The 17,157-nt window shown below is 42.1% G+C and overlaps 1 protein-coding gene across 4 annotated transcripts in view; it reads left to right on the top strand.

The window, feature by feature from the left end:
- Positions 1-17,157, top strand: part of fut8b (fucosyltransferase 8b (alpha (1,6) fucosyltransferase)) — an 84,222-nt gene that overhangs the window by 64,334 nt on the left and 2,731 nt on the right. For all 4 annotated transcript variants that reach the window (XM_070849628.1, XM_070849630.1, XM_070849631.1 and 1 more), the window contains 4 exons: positions 1,321-1,558; positions 7,894-8,140; positions 16,374-16,550; positions 16,652-16,802. In XM_070849628.1, coding sequence (XP_070705729.1) covers positions 1,321-1,558; positions 7,894-8,140; positions 16,374-16,550; positions 16,652-16,802 — 813 coding nt within the window. The remainder of the gene's footprint in view (positions 1-1,320; positions 1,559-7,893; positions 8,141-16,373; positions 16,551-16,651; positions 16,803-17,157) is intronic.

Here is a 17,157-nt window from a genome sequence, read left to right as displayed (position 1 = left end):
TCTTTTCTATTGCCGCCTGTCCTCTTTCTCATTTCATCTCCACTCGTTTTTTATCCTCCCATCTCTCTTCCTCTTCGCTTCCCTCTTCTTTCCTCCTCCCCCTCTTCCTCTTCCTCTCCTGCTAGTGTGTGATAGGCAGCGTTAGCCGGTGGGTGCCGTGCGGCCTGATTACTGTGAACCATCCACAGCTGCAGCAGCCTAATGAGGAAAACACTCCCATCAGCTGGTAATTGCTGTTTAGGAAGCTGGTTGGCACGAGCATTGCGGAGTCGCTCACACCGGCTGCCGAGTGAATCACAACCCGCACGGCGACTCATCGACAACGCAGCATGTGTCACTCTGTTGGTTTCCTTTTTTTTTAACGCAGAAAAGAGAAATCCTTGTTTCTTCTCCCAGCGCGTCTCATTTGGTATTCTGCCCCTCAAACATATGATATTGAAGCTAATTTATGAGATGAGGAGAAGGGGGGAGCGTATCAGAGAGAAATGGGTATGAGGAAAGAGAGTGGTAGAACATAGAGGGGAGAGAGAGAATGAGGGAAAGGGAAAAATAATGAAAAAGACAAGGAAAAGGAGACGAAGATAAATTGGGGCAGTGGAAAGTGAAGGAATGAGAGAATGCAAGAGCAACAACGAAAGAGATTAGGGACAGCGAGATATGAAAGGATAAGGCTGGTCGTATTCCATATTTTACTTACTGTTAACAAATCCCAGGAAAAAAACCAAACCTAACGAGCTAGTCCATCTCCCAGTACTTTGTGACTTCCCCGTCAGTGGCACTCTGCCTCAAGCCAGCTGATTTCTACTGAGGACTTGAATCTGAAAAAGGCAGTCGCAAGTTTAAGCTGGGAATGTAATTTTGTAGCAAAAGTTATTCCAACAGGAGTAAATGCTCATTTATGTGTTTTCAATAGTGCTTGGACAACAATGATGGAAGAAAAGCTATATCAGGCTTTGATGACATGGACAAAACTTTTTACCATAAAGTATGAAAATACAAGATAGATTTATTCTTTTACAACAAATGGTAGGGGGAAAAAAAGAGATTGAAAACACATTGTAAAAGAAGAAATTGCGAGGTTATCATGGAGAGAGAAGAGAAGAATAAACTGGCGGGTAAAGAGAGAAAGGCAAACCTAGAAATAGAGTGAACAGGTATAAAATTAGAGCAAAGAGGAGTATGAGACAGACGGGCAAAAGGAACAAAGAAAACAATATCAGCCATGTGTTATTACAAGTCAAGGAGCAGGGCTTTGAGAGATACAAGACGGAGGTCAAGCAATAAAAAATGTTGAAACATTCCTTCCTCCTCTCCTCTTAGAACCCCCCAGACTGCAGTAAGGCGAGAAAGCTGGTGTGTAACATCAATAAGGGCTGTGGTTATGGCTGCCAGCTCCACCATGTCGTCTACTGCTTCATGATCGCTTACGGTACCCAGCGCACGCTCATCCTGGAGTCTCACAACTGGCGCTACGCCCCCGGCGGCTGGGAGACCGTCTTCCTGCCTGTTAGTAACACCTGCACCGACCGCTCTGGGGCCACCACTGGACACTGGTCAGGTAGGTCCCCACACACACATCCCAGCATCGCGTACGAGCCCCACACAGTCACAACCTCAGTGCTGCCCGTGAAGATTGTGATTGGTTGCTTAATAATCCAAAAACCATCTCTTTTATTTTGACTATCCAAGCTAAAAAAAATAGGGTCTGCCAGACCCCCTCTTTTGTGCTGCTACAGCGAAAACAAAGTGCAAATTCCCTGGCTAAGCAGGCCTATGCAATTCCTGTTAAAGCACTTTGGCAGCCAATGTAACAGCAGCAGGTTATTGTTCAAAGGTTTCACTGCCAAGAAATCCTGTCACTCGTTTTCAGTAAACAACCAGCTCCTCTGACCTACAGTGAGTCTCTACTTGTTGTGTCTAGATAAAGACAGAAATTGCGAGGAATCATTTTTGCAGAGGTCCATTATCCGTTAACTCAGGCACGGCCAGAAGAAAATCCACTTTGACATCAATATTTGATCTAGTGTTGAATCTGAAAATGGTGCTTTTCTTAACCCATATAAGTGAAAATCTACTTGAACTGACAACCCTCTGTGCATAAGTCCACTACTCTACTCTTGAAGTGCTGTGCATGGGTCAATCGAGCATATCTAGTATTCAACCATAGATATACATTTTTAATCTTATTTTTATTTATTTATTTTCATAAAAGGTTTTCCATACTACAGTGGAGGCCTCAATGAGTGTAACCATCTATGGAGGGTCTTGGCATGCAATTAGCTTCCAAACTGAACTTCCTGGTTCATATTTCATATTCTCACCAGTACCTGTAGCACCGCCCCTACACCAGCACAGCCTCGAGGTGTTTGGAGGAAGGGCTATTGTTGGTCTAAATGCAGTCTTAATGATTTGTTTAGAGCCAGGCCTGGGAGGGGATTTTACCTGCAGGCCGAGTGTGTATCCCTGGGGCCTGCTCAGGCTCAGTTCAAAGACGTGGGCCCAGTCACCATTGGGAAATTTTACCTTTCTCGTGGGAAAGGAGCCATAGCTAGCACAATGGGGGAGTGGTAACAATTAAAAGTTAGCAGGGTCAACTCTATGCCAGCCCTGTTGGAGTGTCTGGGTGAGGTGGCTCCAAGAGAGGATGCTACCTGAGGACTTAGTTTTGCATATTTAATACTCGATACAACAATACAGATTTCTCCATCATCACCCCTCTGTAATTATGAAGAAACCTGGCAGGAAAGGATTGGGAGGGATGGTCTGCTTGATCTGAACCTGAATGTTCCTCATTTGGCTCTGTGGATGCTAATGTCAGCCTGATGGTCAGTCAGTCAGTCAGTCAGTCAGTCAGTCAGTCAGTCAGTCAGTCAGTCAGTCAGTCCATCACAAGTCCAGACTGAAATTTATAGATTGATAGATTTATTGCTGTATGATTTCATCCAGACATTGATGGTCTTCTGAGGATTTCCTGACTTTTCTTGTAGTTACACCTGCAGGCCAGGCTTTCACCTAGCATATAAAATATCGTAACATCTGCTGGATGGACTGGCTCAAACTTTGGTGCAGACTTTCACTGTTCCCAGACTCTGACTTTGGTGGTTCCCTGAATTTACCGCTAGCGCCACCAGGAGGTTTACATTGGGTTTGTAGCTGGCTGTATCAAATTTCATGGCAATCAATCCTGTTAAAAAAAACAGACGGTCATGTATGAGGTTTACAACCAAATACCTGCAAAGCTAATTGCAATCCCATCATCCTCAGCTGTACTTTATGTTGGGAGCTAATTTGTAGAATGTTTGTGATTGTTGTGATGAACAAGGACACATTATACCTGCAACATCATCATGCTAGCATTTAGCTCCAAGCACTGCTGTGCCAAGCGCAGCCTCACACTAGCATAGCTGCAGACTCTCCTGTTATTTGTGTGTGTGTTATTAGAATTCAGCACCAGTCACGGACGGTCCATATTGAACTCGGTGTTCAAACATAAGGTAGTTCATATGTATACCCGGTAGCAGAAGACCGAAGATCGATGTGCTTTGAATCTCCCCACTAATGCAAAGATAGTAGATTCATGTATGAATGAGATTGCAGATGCATGAATCGAAATTATGATTTTAATAAGTAATCGTGTATCATCAGTAATCATGATTAAAGATTAGTCCTAGAGTATAAGTGTGTTTTCCGCTAACCTGACAAAACCCTAAGCATTTGAAAATGAAAGCCAGTGATTATTTGGAGGTTTTAGTGTGAGACTATGGCTGCCTGTCTTTCCTCCTCTCTACCACTTTCTTTCTCCTTGCTTTCTTGTTCTCATTGCTGCATCCTTTCAGCTCTTCATTTTTCTCCTATCGCTTCATTTGACTTGTGCTCTCCTGGGCTCTACCTTCTTATCTCCTGTTCTCCCAGCGCCTTTTTCCTCTTATTCTCCTGCCTTTCATGTGTCCTTTTCCACTATCTAATGTCTGTCTCTGGTGTCTGTCTCACAAACAGCCTCCTATAGATCCATATATGCCATCTGGCTGCTCACAGCAAACTCATTACAAACACCACTCCCCTCCCTGGGCCTTTTAGCATTCTAAATTCTTGTCCTTATAAAGTTTTGTAATTTGCAGAGGCAGTATTTTCTGTTGACCAAGCCAGCTAACTAGCTGGGCATAGCTAATGTAAGCCTGTTGGGTACTTGGCTACGCCTGTGGTCATGCCTATTTTGTTAACAGTGCAGGCAAGAACATTCCTTGGGGCACTGGTCCACAAAGGGATGCTAAAGCCTTGGATTAATAAGTAGATATACATTGAATTTCTTATTAATTAAGCCCATGTCAGTACAATTACAGCATTTGAATGCAGTGAATACTGATCTCTTGAAAACTTGCAATGGTGCCAATAGAAGCCCCTAATTTTGCTTGTTATGTTACATTTGCCTTACCAGTGTTTACTACCTACCATGTAAATGACTCGAGGTGATAAAGGGTTTTGCATAGCGCCTGGATGGCAGGGAGCTTTGCACTTTGAGGACACTCATTTTGTTACTCCTGAACCCCTATCATCCTGTCTCTACTCTTATCGTTTCATGGCTAATGCCACCAATCTTCACCTTCTCATAGAAAAGTGCACGCTGCTTTAGGTGTTCTATACTGAGCAATTCTATGTATTGTTTGCCTAACCTAGTGCTTTTAGGATACTGACATTGTTGGTATTTCATGTAGCAGCCCTACTAGAATCCACCTTTCCTCATTTATTTTTGCATGTTTATGCCACTTCCTGTTAAGTGTTTCCCCCAGGATGTGAGACATTTATAGACAGAAAGAGGATACATGCTATATGCATCTGTGACAGGGTATTTCTGTCTGGAAATGTATAGCTTGGGGGGAAAATCAAAGATAGTGATTAAGTCATTATGGGACCTGATGATTTTCTTCCCCCAAATGGGAAATGGGGGGGAAAAAATACATTACAAGAAAATCCACATTATAATAATTGAAACATACAGGATACCCGTCTTTTTGTCGGGAAAAGAGTCGGTGTGGAAAAGAGAAAATAAAAATATTTGAGAGAAGTAAACAAACACATCTAAAATTGGAATTTCTGTTTTTGAGTTAGGAACCACTATTGCAAATTTGAATCTGTTTTATTTATATTGATAGAGGTTGGTCTCCTTTCTTTGTACTGGATATCTTCTGGCTTCGTTTGATACTAGCTGATACAGTGCTGAAATTTATTTAGATTTATTTATTTTTATTTATGAACTTGTTTCTCTACAAAACTTGTTTTTCAGTTGACCAAAGAAGCTGAAGCTCTTTAATGTTACACAGTGTCTAAACACAATCCACCTCAGACAAACTTTGCCTGAAGAAAACGCTGTCTGAATTTGGCCAAAAAAATCGGTTTGACCACAAATCCGAACAGAAGTTCAGTGCCAGTTTTGAGTACTTAACGATAATAGATTCTCAACACTACAGACATTTCTGGCAGTGCTAAAAGAAAGTAATGAGTTTTCAATACGCAGCTATTTAGCCCATTGGTGCATGTTGCTTTTTTACTACAACTTTAATGTTCAATGGACAGCATGAGAGAGCTTAGCACCATTTCACAGGCCTGGTATAACAGACTGAATTCTGAACACACAAAGGGGAAACCAGTCTTCATGTGGAACAATGGCTCGTTGATCAAAGAGCTAATTTGCCAAAGAGAGTGTATTCCTTTGAGCTTCTCTGTAGAGATATTACTGCCTTATGAGTGAGTCTGAGAGCAGCAGGAGAAACATAATGTTCCCTGCCATGTAAAGACTGGAGCAGGAGTTCTCCAAGTTCATAAACTGAGCCTCAAATCTATTATGAATGGAGAGTCTCCGTATTTTGTGTCTGGATGGTGTCACTCCCGGCTCTCCAGTTTCATAGCTGTGTTAATCTCATGAAATATTTATTTGGCTCAGTATACATCATAGTTTGAAAATACAGTGTTGGAATTCTGTGTCAGTGCAGACCTATATGTTTAAAGTCATGATGCTTTCAGGAAATATATGCAGCGGCTTTGGAGTTGAGATGGAATTTGGAAGAGCTTTGTGATCTAATTAAGTAGCTGTGGGAGGAAGACATTCTGCATATCTGTACATTTGTGCCAAGAAGTGCAGGCCTCAAAATATGCCTATTCCCCCTTATGTGAATCATGCCAATGCTGTTATATAAGGAAAGACAGGCCTGGGAATATTTTTTCTGTTCAATATTTAATGCTTCCACCAATTTATATTCAGTTCATGCTCAGGCAAACACACACACAAATTGAAGCCTCTGTTTCTGTCCTTGTTTTTACATGTTTTTTATGTACCCTTTCTGTGAAAGGCCATTTTTAATGACTCATCATGCCACTTATTTGGAGGTGTGTTGTGGATGCGGTTGCAGCTGTATTAGGTGGCTGTCTGTCGCGGTTAGAGAAGCCACTTTAGTCTGACAGAATGCGACTCAAACTTGTTTTTACATAAATCAGGGGTTTACACCCGCACACGGGCAAAAAAAAAAAAAAAACCCAAAAACAACTCTCCTTGGGTTTTAAGACTGAAAGAGAGTGAAGGTTTTGTCTGCCAGGCATATCCATTCTGGTGAGATGAGATTAGCAAGGGCTCTTTGTGTGTGTGTGTGTATGTGTGTGTTTGTGTGTGAATGCACTTTTTTGTTTTATTTGAATCCCCATTTTTTTGTCAGCGTTAGATCATCTTTTTTCCTACCGTTCACACAGTCCCACACATGTGTATGTTCATATGTGTATATTTCCATGTACGTTTCTGTGGGTGGATACATGCGTGTTGGCACGCCTGTGTGTGTATGTTTTTTTTTTTCCTCCTTTGTTCACACATCCAGGTGTTCATCATGCACATGTACTGTATGTGTCTTTGTGTATGGACACTTGGCCTTGATGGTTATGGAGGTCTGGCAGTTCATGGGGGCTTTCTGCTGCCCAGAGAGGTGACCTTCATAATCAGCCCTGCTCAACCCTCTGCCCAGGGCTTCTGCCAAGCAGGACTCAGCCTGAAGGGGCGAATGCCAGACCATCAACCCCACCCCCCCAAACTCTCCAATCCAGGTCTTTGCATCAGCCCCTGGCCCTATACAGCCTTGATAGAAAGGAAAGCTTACCTTGGCCTTTAAGCAAGGACAGGCAAAGAGCATCTGTCAATCACAAAAGCTGGACTCGTAGGGGGTTGGGGGATTTGGATTGATGCTGGAAACAGAATAGGAATGAATATAATGGGGCTGAGGAATAATACGGAAATATCTCATTGCATCACAAAATACCAATTTTAAAAATGTTTTTTTCAGATGAACATAATGTATAGTAGTTTCAGTAAAAAAAAAAGCTGAGTGAAACTACAGACATTAGTCAGTTTTGTCAGTTGTATGACAGGTCCGACAGATTTGACAGAAAGCTATGCTGACAACCTGCTGACGTCTCCAAACTCTGTATACTTAAAAAAGAAAATTATAAAAGGTGCAACTTATCTTCCCTGAACAGATGAATCATATGTCCTTCAGAACTAAAACTTAGTCAAATGAGGCCCGTGGTTTTCATAATCCTACAGACAACCTGTTATTGACACAAGGTCTGAGCCCAAGTCTGTCAAGTCAGTTTTATTTACGTAGCTGAAAATCACAAATTTATCTCAAAGAGCTCTTCTAATTTGTAGAGCATACAAGTCCTTAGTATTTCAGTTTGGATAACTCAGATCACCTTTAGCTCTGCATGAAAGCGTAGCCCTCTTACTCTTTGGAATGTGGCCACATCCTGGAAGATTAATAAATAACATCACTTACAGCCCTAAACTTGAGCTGCCATCAGAAATGTTGACTAAGTATCGAATCTTAAGTGTCTTGTGCTCCTCTTTGGACCATCTAGGAGAGGCCCATGATAAGGACGTCCAGGTTGTGGAGTTGCCTATAGTTGACAGTCTGCATCCTCGGCCCCCCTACCTACCCCTGGCGATCCCCGAGGACCTGGCCCCGCGCCTGCATCGTCTCCACGGCGACCCCTCTGTCTGGTGGGTGTCCCAGTTCGTCAAGTACCTGGTGCGCCCACAGGCATGGCTGGAGAAGGAGATCCAGCAGAGCACCGCCAAGCTGGGCTTCAAGCACCCCATCATTGGGTAAGGACAGTCAGCTCTCACTTGTCAGTGCGTGTGGATTTGTCTTCTCCTTTTTCTGTGGTTAGAATCACTTCAATTCTAATTACTTTGTTACTATATCATATCTCAACAATTAGGTTTACATAGTGCTTTACAATCAAAGCAAACAGAAGGCAGAGAAAGAAGAAAACAAAGACATAGCCCTAAGGGTTGTGGTGGAATACAAACACTGCTTTGGGTGAGGTTAATGCAAGGTTAATACAATAGTATTAAAAGTAACTTAATTTAATGTTTTGTGTTTTGTTTTGGCTAATTTTCTACCGTTATTTTATCCTTGGAAGGCTTTTGCTTTTTCATTATTCACAGCTTTACACTCAACAGCTCACATTCATGCAAATCAACTTGTTTAAAGAAATTTCATCATCCTGTACTCATTGCTGCTTTTTCTAATGTTGTTGCTATGATGTGTTCTGCCGTGCTTTGTATGTATTAATGTGCCCGTGAGCCTTTTTTCGTCTCTAATCAGTCCAAGTCATTTAACGCTGATGATCTGTCGAGACCGAATCCTGATCTGATATTGGCGTTAAAGCAGTTAAATGGCTGAATAGTGAGTAAATAGCCGACTGATTTTAAAATCAGTGAAACTAAACAAGACAAGGAAAGAGAAGCCTACAACACTGTCAAAAACGCATTAAAAATGAATGCCCTGGTAGCTTTTATTTTATCTTCGATATTCGTTGTTAATTAAAGGAAAAGGTAAGACTGTATTCTATGTTTTTCTTTGTGTTTTGTAGACAGATCCCATGAAAAGACCAAAAACAATGAATATACCTTTCTAACAATTACTGTGTGTGTGGCCAAAGCCTGAAACAGCTTATTCCTCTGTGTGACAGAGGGCCTCCATTGTTGTCCAAAAACTATTAGAAACATGTAAGTGACTCACACTGTTGCACTGAATGACATGTCCCTACATTACAAGGAACAGTTCAGTCGTTTATTTTGAGCTGAGCTCACGTATACCATCCTGGTGCCATAAATACTCACTAGTATCAATCCTCTGTTGAAAATAGTATTGAGAGAGTATTGTTAGTTAAAAATTACAATGCCCAGCTGTTTAAGGAAACTACTTCATGTTTTTAAAACAAAACTATATATATTTATTTAACTATATATTAGATTCATATTTGCCTGTAGCTGAGTGCTACAGACAGTGTAGAGAGAGACCTACACATTGTTAGTTTTGGTCTTGAGAACAAGATTACAGCCGTGTGAGCAGCTCCGGGAGGCTTTAAAAGGTGCTTTGAGCTAAATGCTAAAGTCGGCATACTAGCATACAGTGATAATAGTAACATTTAATGTTTAGCTTTGCGTTTTAGCGTGCTAAAGTTTACTAATTAGCACCAAACACAAAGTACAGCTGAAGATGATGGGAATGTCATTTGTTAAAGTGTTGGGCAATTAAAAAATGTGACCTGACGATAATTGAAAAGATCAAAGTTATAATTCATCTGGAGGACGATATCAATGTCTGTAGCAAATATGGCGATCCATCCAACAGTTGAGGCATTTCACTGGAACAATGGATGTCTCTGGATGGAAAGTCAGGGGATCAAGACAGTCAGTACGCATCAACCTCTGGGGACCATGAATGTACAAAATACACCCAATAGTTTAACTCTGGACCTAAGCAGTGGACTGACTGGCTGGCTAACATTGCCATCCTTAGAGCCATAAAAAAGCAGCAAGCCTGCCTAACCATACAGAATAATAGTGTCCTCATGGTTATGTGCTTCCACACTTCAGACAGTTCAGTGTCCTAATATCACACCACCTAGATATTACTTTTCATGAAACTTGGCATAAATGGTGCAGATGAGATGATAGCAGCTGTTCCAAATGCGCCATTATTAGGTCTGATTTCAGTCTTTGATATTGTCTCGCCTTTGATTGTGACTACTCAGCATTGTGCTGTCTCCAGAGATTCTGCTTTCACAGCTTGAAACTGACTTAGGACATCTTATGAACTAGTTCTGCATAATTGGATAGCATTTATCAGTATGAAGTACCCAGTTCCCCGGAGGGCCACCCCCAGTGGGAATGTATGTAGTCACAATACTGTAAGCCACTTTTGATTTCAGCTTCTAATAAAAGGGGTTGGACACGTTTAGCTGTTTATTTACATGTTTATTTTTGTCTGTATTCCAGTCAGGCGCCCAGTCAAAGAACAAACATGTGCTGTCTGCCAGCTTCTTTCGACTTTTTCGATTTCAAACCCAGATCAAATAGGACTTTGCAAATAATTTTCCTCAATAGTTTTAACCTACTTGGTCTAGCAGATGGGAGGAGATTTACCATATTAGGACAATGCACATAATGACTGGTAAGCTGCCAGTCATGGGAAAGTGTATGAAATGACTTTCAGCTACTTCGCTGAGATCGTCTTAAGTTTCTGCACCATCCCATGAGGCTGACTCCACCCGCCTGGTAAAGGAAGTAGTGTAAAGCAAACGTTGTGTTTGTGAAATCAGCCTGGTTTAGTTCTGTCATCCCCTTCGTAAATTTCACATCCATATGTTCATTGTCTGTGCCAGCTTCTCGCCCTTCATAACTCCTCTTTTCCTCACCTTCTTCGTAACATTTTGCTGCAAGCCATCATCGCCGTCCTGCCTCACTTTTCCTGTCCTGCTCTGCTTAGTTCTCACTCCCTCTTGTTACACTCTCTGTCTCTCTTCTCTGTCTCCTCTCAGATGCTCTTCTCTTTGGTTTTTACCTCCCTGCCTTTCATCACCACGGCAGCTGCCGTCTCTTTCTACAAGCCCTCTTTGACTCACCTCCTCCTTTTTTCTCTTTTTTTTTTTTTTATATTTTCAGTGACTCATCCCAGTCTCCCCGTCCTCTCGCATCCTCTCATTTGTGATCGTTGCTCCGTCTTCATTTGTTCATCCTTCTTCAAAATTTTTCAACATTTTTGTATTTCACACTCACCTCTCCCTCACGTTCCCCAGGCGCACATCCCTACCCAGAGCTCTTATGCTCTCATAGCTTTACACACATCTGTATCATTGTTCTTTGTGTTTCCCACTCCACCCCCCTCCATACACCCATATATCCCACCATTTTCTCCCTCCATATCACTAGGGAAAGGGTTATTGAAATGAAGTGCTCGGGAGAACAAAGTTTTATCCATTTTTTCCCCTTCCCTCCTCAGCTGTTGATACATCCACTCCACTATGCCCTGATGTTACAACAAAGTGCCTGCGTGCTTCTATCAGCACTGTGGAGGAAGGCGATATATGTGTGGATGGAGAAGTAGGGGTGGGGGTGGCGTGTGCAAGATGTAGAAGTTAAGGGTTGAAAGAGATCGGTAGTGTCAGCGCAGGAAAAAGGCGAGGGGGCAGCAGCAGTGGGAGATGCAGAGGCAGATGGAGAGAGTACCAAGAGGGATACAATGGCAGTTTGTCCCCAAAGCATCCAGCAACCGCCAGGCGACCCCCACACAGCTCAGTCACCACCGCCAACCCCACCTCCCTGCTGCTCCCTTAGGACGGGAGCTGCAGGAAGGCTGGAAGCCACCGACTAAAAGCAGCTATCAGCACTGCTCCATCCTGCCACCATTTAATGCTTCCTAATGGTAAGAGAGAGAGAGAGAAAGTAAGGTTACTGCCTCTATTGCAGATACCAGAGCAGCGTTATCGCCATGTCAATGTGGTTACCAAGACCTGGATGTACTGTATACATATTCTTGTGTCAGTTCTATTCTATATTAAGAAGGCTTATAATACATTGTGTATTTTTCTATGCATAACAAAAGGCAGTAGTTGACATCTCCTGCGGTACATGGGTGGATTAAGAAATGTACAAATGAGAAATTGTTTCAAGCAGATCTGCTACTCCAGGTACTTTTTGATCAAAAGCAGAAAATAATTAGAATTTTAAATCAATAAAGTTGTTAGCAAACAGTTACTAATACATTAGCCAGATACAGGGTGACATTATAATTCATTTTTGTTTTCTGGCCATGTGATAAATGCAAGTACAATGTTCACTCTCTTTTTAGCCTTGTTTTGGTCTCCACCAACTGCAGGAGGGAAATGTCTGGCCGCTATTTGCTAATTGCTCCACTGTGCTCACCAGCTAGATGCTAACTTTGTCTGTCAACAAGTTGGTGCTGGGCAAGTAACATGCAGTGTCATTTTTAGAGCTTTGTTTGTGAGGACAGCTGCCTGCTGCATGTGGAAATGGTGCAAATGAGAGCAGTGAGAGTGAACCTAAACGGTTAAGTTACAGGCTGTAAAATCAAACCAGCAAGCTGAATCTTGAAGGGAAGGGAAGGCCAACTTTATGTTAAGTTGTCACTGTCTGTAACTATGAAGAGTAAAAGTAAACCTTAAGAACAACTATGACATCAGTTGAACTTTGGTAAGAACTGAAGATTCAAGCGCTAATAGCAGCCACAGTTCGAAAGGCAAATAGCCCAGTGTTGCTATATTCTTCCTCACAGGCAGCTGATGGGTGTTCAGGGAACTGAGGCCAATTGTCAAACAAAAAATGTATTCGGTCTATATGTTATTGTCACAATCTGCTAGAATCAGCACTAGCTGTGTCTAGTGTGGGTGTGTTTGATATCTTCAATGTACGCTTTTACACCCACCAGGAGAATAGCCCTGCCTCGCCAGTACTGTATGAGCTGAGAGAAATGAATTGAATTATTGTGGCGGTAGTGTGGGAGAGTGCCGGGGGGGCTGAGGGAGGGAGGAGATAGCTCAGAGCTAAGCAATGCCTCAGTGCGTCTCTGCTGCTCTGACGGAGAGAGAAAAGGGCAAGGCAAGAAGAGGGTTCACGGGAACAAAAAAAAACAGTAGACATGAAAGAAGCGAGAAAGCAAGAGGGAAAGGACCCTGACAAAAGATGGTGAAGCCTGGAGTCAAGACCTTTGTCTGATCACAAGGACAGAGAGCAAATGAAGGACTCCGACACTCCTGCCACCCACTTGCTCTCACTACATTCTTTAGGTTTTGTTTACGGTGTAAATAAAAGGTCTATTTCTCCGGCGAGCATTCCCAGTGTTCACTGATTGATCACTGGCAAGTTTTAGAAATTAGATACAGCCTGTTTACTCTCCTCCTCTGGACCTCTGACTCTTTCTTTTTCTTTTTTTTTTACTTTTTCTACCTCTACTTCATTCCCACAAAAGAGTTAGAGGCAGCCTTGAGGTTAGAGAAGCAGTTTGAATTTCCAAAGCAACTGGGAATCCCGAATGGGGCAAGTAAAAGACTAATTTCCTTCTCCAAGTGTCTTTAAAAAGGCTCTTGACCACAAATGTTCGACTGGAGCTGCTCCTTTGTCAGTAGTAGACAGCTGGTCATACTGGGCAGCTCTCAGGTGCTTTATGAATGGGGGTTGGGGGTGGGGGACCTGTTCACTCTATTTTTTCTTAATAAGTGAAAGTTGAAAAATGTATTTTTTTCCCTCCTAGATTTTGAAATTTAATTTATTCCTCGAGGCCAGAAGTCACAATGCAGACGTGGCTGGGTAGTTTTGTAATTGAATAGCTGTGGATAGAATAAAATTGTGTTTCGGCATCCATCAGTTTGAGGGATGCGTCCGTGTCAGAAGAGGAAATATTTCCCCTCTCGTCCATCCTTTGTTCTGTTTACAAGCTGTGCTCTCTTTCTCATACGTACAGACGGTGACAGTATTCTCTTTGTCCTTGCTTACTGGAAGCGATGACAAGGATGCTGAAAAAAATAGTCGCATTGGTTATTTCTGTCTGTCCATCTCTCCGACTCACTCCTTTTGCTTAAACTTTAGCATCTCTGTGACTGTTTTTCTTTCTTTCCACTTTTTGTGTTTGCATTTCGTTCCATCAATTTTGTTTGCATTTACACCAACGTTATTCCCAAAATATGCCATTCAAGCCGAAGTTCCTTTTTTTGTCGATTTCACTTTGACAGAAAAATTATTGTTGTGAACAAGTATTTTAAAATATTACAACACATGAATACTTGTCGATGAAAAAACAGACTGCAGTTAAAACTAGGCCCGCTCAATAAGGACAAAAAATGTATTGAATAAAATTCATACAAGCACATCAACAGTAAGGTCCTCAATGCTGTTATTGATTTATCAGCAGTAAGTGATTAGGATTCATTTGTAGATCATCCACGCTTCGATACAGTGCTTTAGAACAGCCTGCAACACTTGTCTTCCTGTGCATGTGACAATGGAACAATGCGAGCATTTGCAAATACCGTGTCAGTGTAAAGGTTTTCTATTTCGTCCGAGCGCTTTTTCCTGAATGTGTATAAACACAGAAATTTGTTTGGAGGAAGCAGACAGATATCTCACTTTGTAATTCAGGCTTAGAATGGGTGTGTTTCTACAACAAAAAAATATATTTTGCATGGCTCAGCATTAAAGCAGCTTATACCTAAAAGTAGACTGGTGCATCTAAAGCTGTTTTACAGCACAAACAAACATCGCTTTATAGTGTGAAACAGGAAGTTCTTGCAGCCTCTGTCCATCATACTGGAGAAAGGTTTAAAGGAAATTATCCTTATTTTGTGAATTGCTGGCACAAACAGTACCCATGGTGCAATGACAGACCAGCCATCTGGAGCACCGCGGGTTTTCCCAGAGGGCCGCTTGACAATCGGGGCCAATGCAACGCAAAATATACATATTTTTAAATAACCTCAGCCCGGACTTAAATAAAAATAAAGTGCTGTGTGGCTGCTGGCCCACTGCAGAGTGATATATCTGTCAGCTTCTCTCTCCCAGCCAGTTACTTTTGATCCAGTCCATTTTAACTATCCTGGCCCCACCCCTTAGTGGCATTTGGATAAATGGATATATTGATAAATGCATATATTGATGAATAGTGGAGTGGAACAAAGGCTGTTCAAACAGAATGGACAAACAGAAAGAGAAAATGCGTAAAGGCGGTGCTGAAAGGACAAGAGAGATGAGGTTAAGAGAAGATGTTGAGGTCCCTTATAGGTGATACAGCCAAATGTTTTAAAATAACAAATTATTCATTTGGCACCGTTAGCGGTTAGTCATCTCAGCTGAGTGAGCCTGAAGGCAGCAGAGCAGAGAGAGCAGCCCACTGAGCCCAGCGATACTGTTTCCCCTGTTTAAGTCAAGGCTTTGCAGCTGAACAGCAAGGATAAGGTAGGCAAGGTTTGGTTCAGCTCCCTGTGGTCCCTTTTGTTTGGAAACATGTTTAAGTCGATGCGCTCGTCAGTGTTACTTTTCGTGAACCGACCAATCACAGCCCGGATGGGGCGGGACATTAAAAAAAGTTTGACGTGTTAGCGCAAACTTTTGAAATGTTGAACTCATTGTTGTGCACGAATGGTTTTGATTAGTGACAAGTTGGTACATAGCAAGAACAAATTAGAGACTAACTACCACTGTAGACCAGGATTTAATGAAGGAACAAAACTACAAAAATGATGAATGTTGATTGGTTGATGTATTTCTTTGACTGCAAGTGTCATGTAGTGTACTATTATATAGTCTAATAAGAATATGCTAACATTACATCATGAATATATTAAAATTGTACTAGCATTATGCTATTATATTAAAATTGTACTTTTATTTCATGTTATTATGATATACTGATGTATACTAATTACTCATCCAGGTTGAGGATAGTGTGTCTACAATGGACAGACTGAGCCAGAGCCATCCCAAGTCAGGGGACCTAGAAAGTACTTCCTGTATTATTTCTTGCACTGGTCAGATGGTTCTTGTCTTATGTGCTCTTATTATACTTAAGTAGTTGTTATAGATATTGTCCAGCAATCTTGTTTCCATAAAGTGGCACGACCTGGGTAGTTGGTGGTGTATCATTCCCAGTCCCCCCCTGGTCAGGTGCAAGAATGACACTACCAGTTGTGGTTCAATTTGTTTATGGTAACTTTACCAAGATCAGTATGAGGACAATGTGTTTGTTACCAAGCTGGCAATAGATAGTGTAGAGATTTTACATATTGGATATGTAGCAAAGTCTGGCAGAAATTGTGTGGAAGTGTGGAAGCCTCGTGGCATCCAAACATACCAGCAAAGTGCACAGGTGCTTTATATTATTACGCACTCCCACTCGCTCAGAGTGCAAATGCCCAAAACTCAACAGCGACTTCATGAAAGCGTCTTTAGAATGAAAAGCTTTTCATTCACAGTATTTGTAAGACACAGTACTACGCTATAACCCTGTCTGTCTGTGACTCTGTTTGTCTGTCTGTAGAGTCCACGTGAGGAGGACAGATAAAGTGGGGACGGAGGCGGCCTTCCACCCCATCGAGGAGTACATGCTGCATGTGGAGGAGCAGTTCCAACATCTGGCCAGACGTGTTCACGTCGACAAGAAACGAGTTTACCTTGCCACGGACGATCCCTCCCTGCTACAGGAAGCCAAGACCAAGTCAGTGTGCAGGAGTGTGTGTGTTGTGTGTGTGTGTATGTGTGTGTTGCGTGCTCTAAGTATCTATTCATATTCATATTCATATTTACTGTCTCTTCCAGGTATCCAGACTATGAGTTCATCAGTGATAACTCCATCTCGTGGTCAGCAGGCCTTCACAACCGCTACACCGAGAACTCGCTGAGAGGAGTCATCCTGGACATCCACTTCCTGTCTCAGACTGACTTCCTGGTCTGCACCTTCTCCTCGCAGGTCAGTCCACTCTCCCTTGTCCACTTCAAGACGGCTTTGAATGCTATCGCCATGTGTTTTCACATGAAACTGAAGGTTGGGATGAAAGCAGTCCAAACTAACACCGAGAGCTGACTGGAATTTTGATGTGCACCTGCTAGAAGATAAGGAAGCATGGAAGTGGAATAAAAACAATGTTTGGATATATATTGAAAAACCATATTTTTATGCCTCCGTGCCGGTGACTTTTGGGAATTGCTTCAAATATGGCACAAATGTGCACATGGACTCAAGGACTGAGTAGGTTTTTATGGTCAAAGGTCACTGAATCCTGAATTTTTGGCCATAACTCAAGAATTCATACACAAATTTTGAC

Source organism: Pempheris klunzingeri, chromosome 18 (genome assembly GCF_042242105.1).
Source record: "Pempheris klunzingeri isolate RE-2024b chromosome 18, fPemKlu1.hap1, whole genome shotgun sequence".
NCBI lineage: Eukaryota > Metazoa > Chordata > Actinopteri > Acropomatiformes > Pempheridae > Pempheris > Pempheris klunzingeri.
The sequence above is the reverse complement of the archived record's forward strand: the minus strand, read 5'-3'. Positions and strand labels throughout refer to the sequence as shown.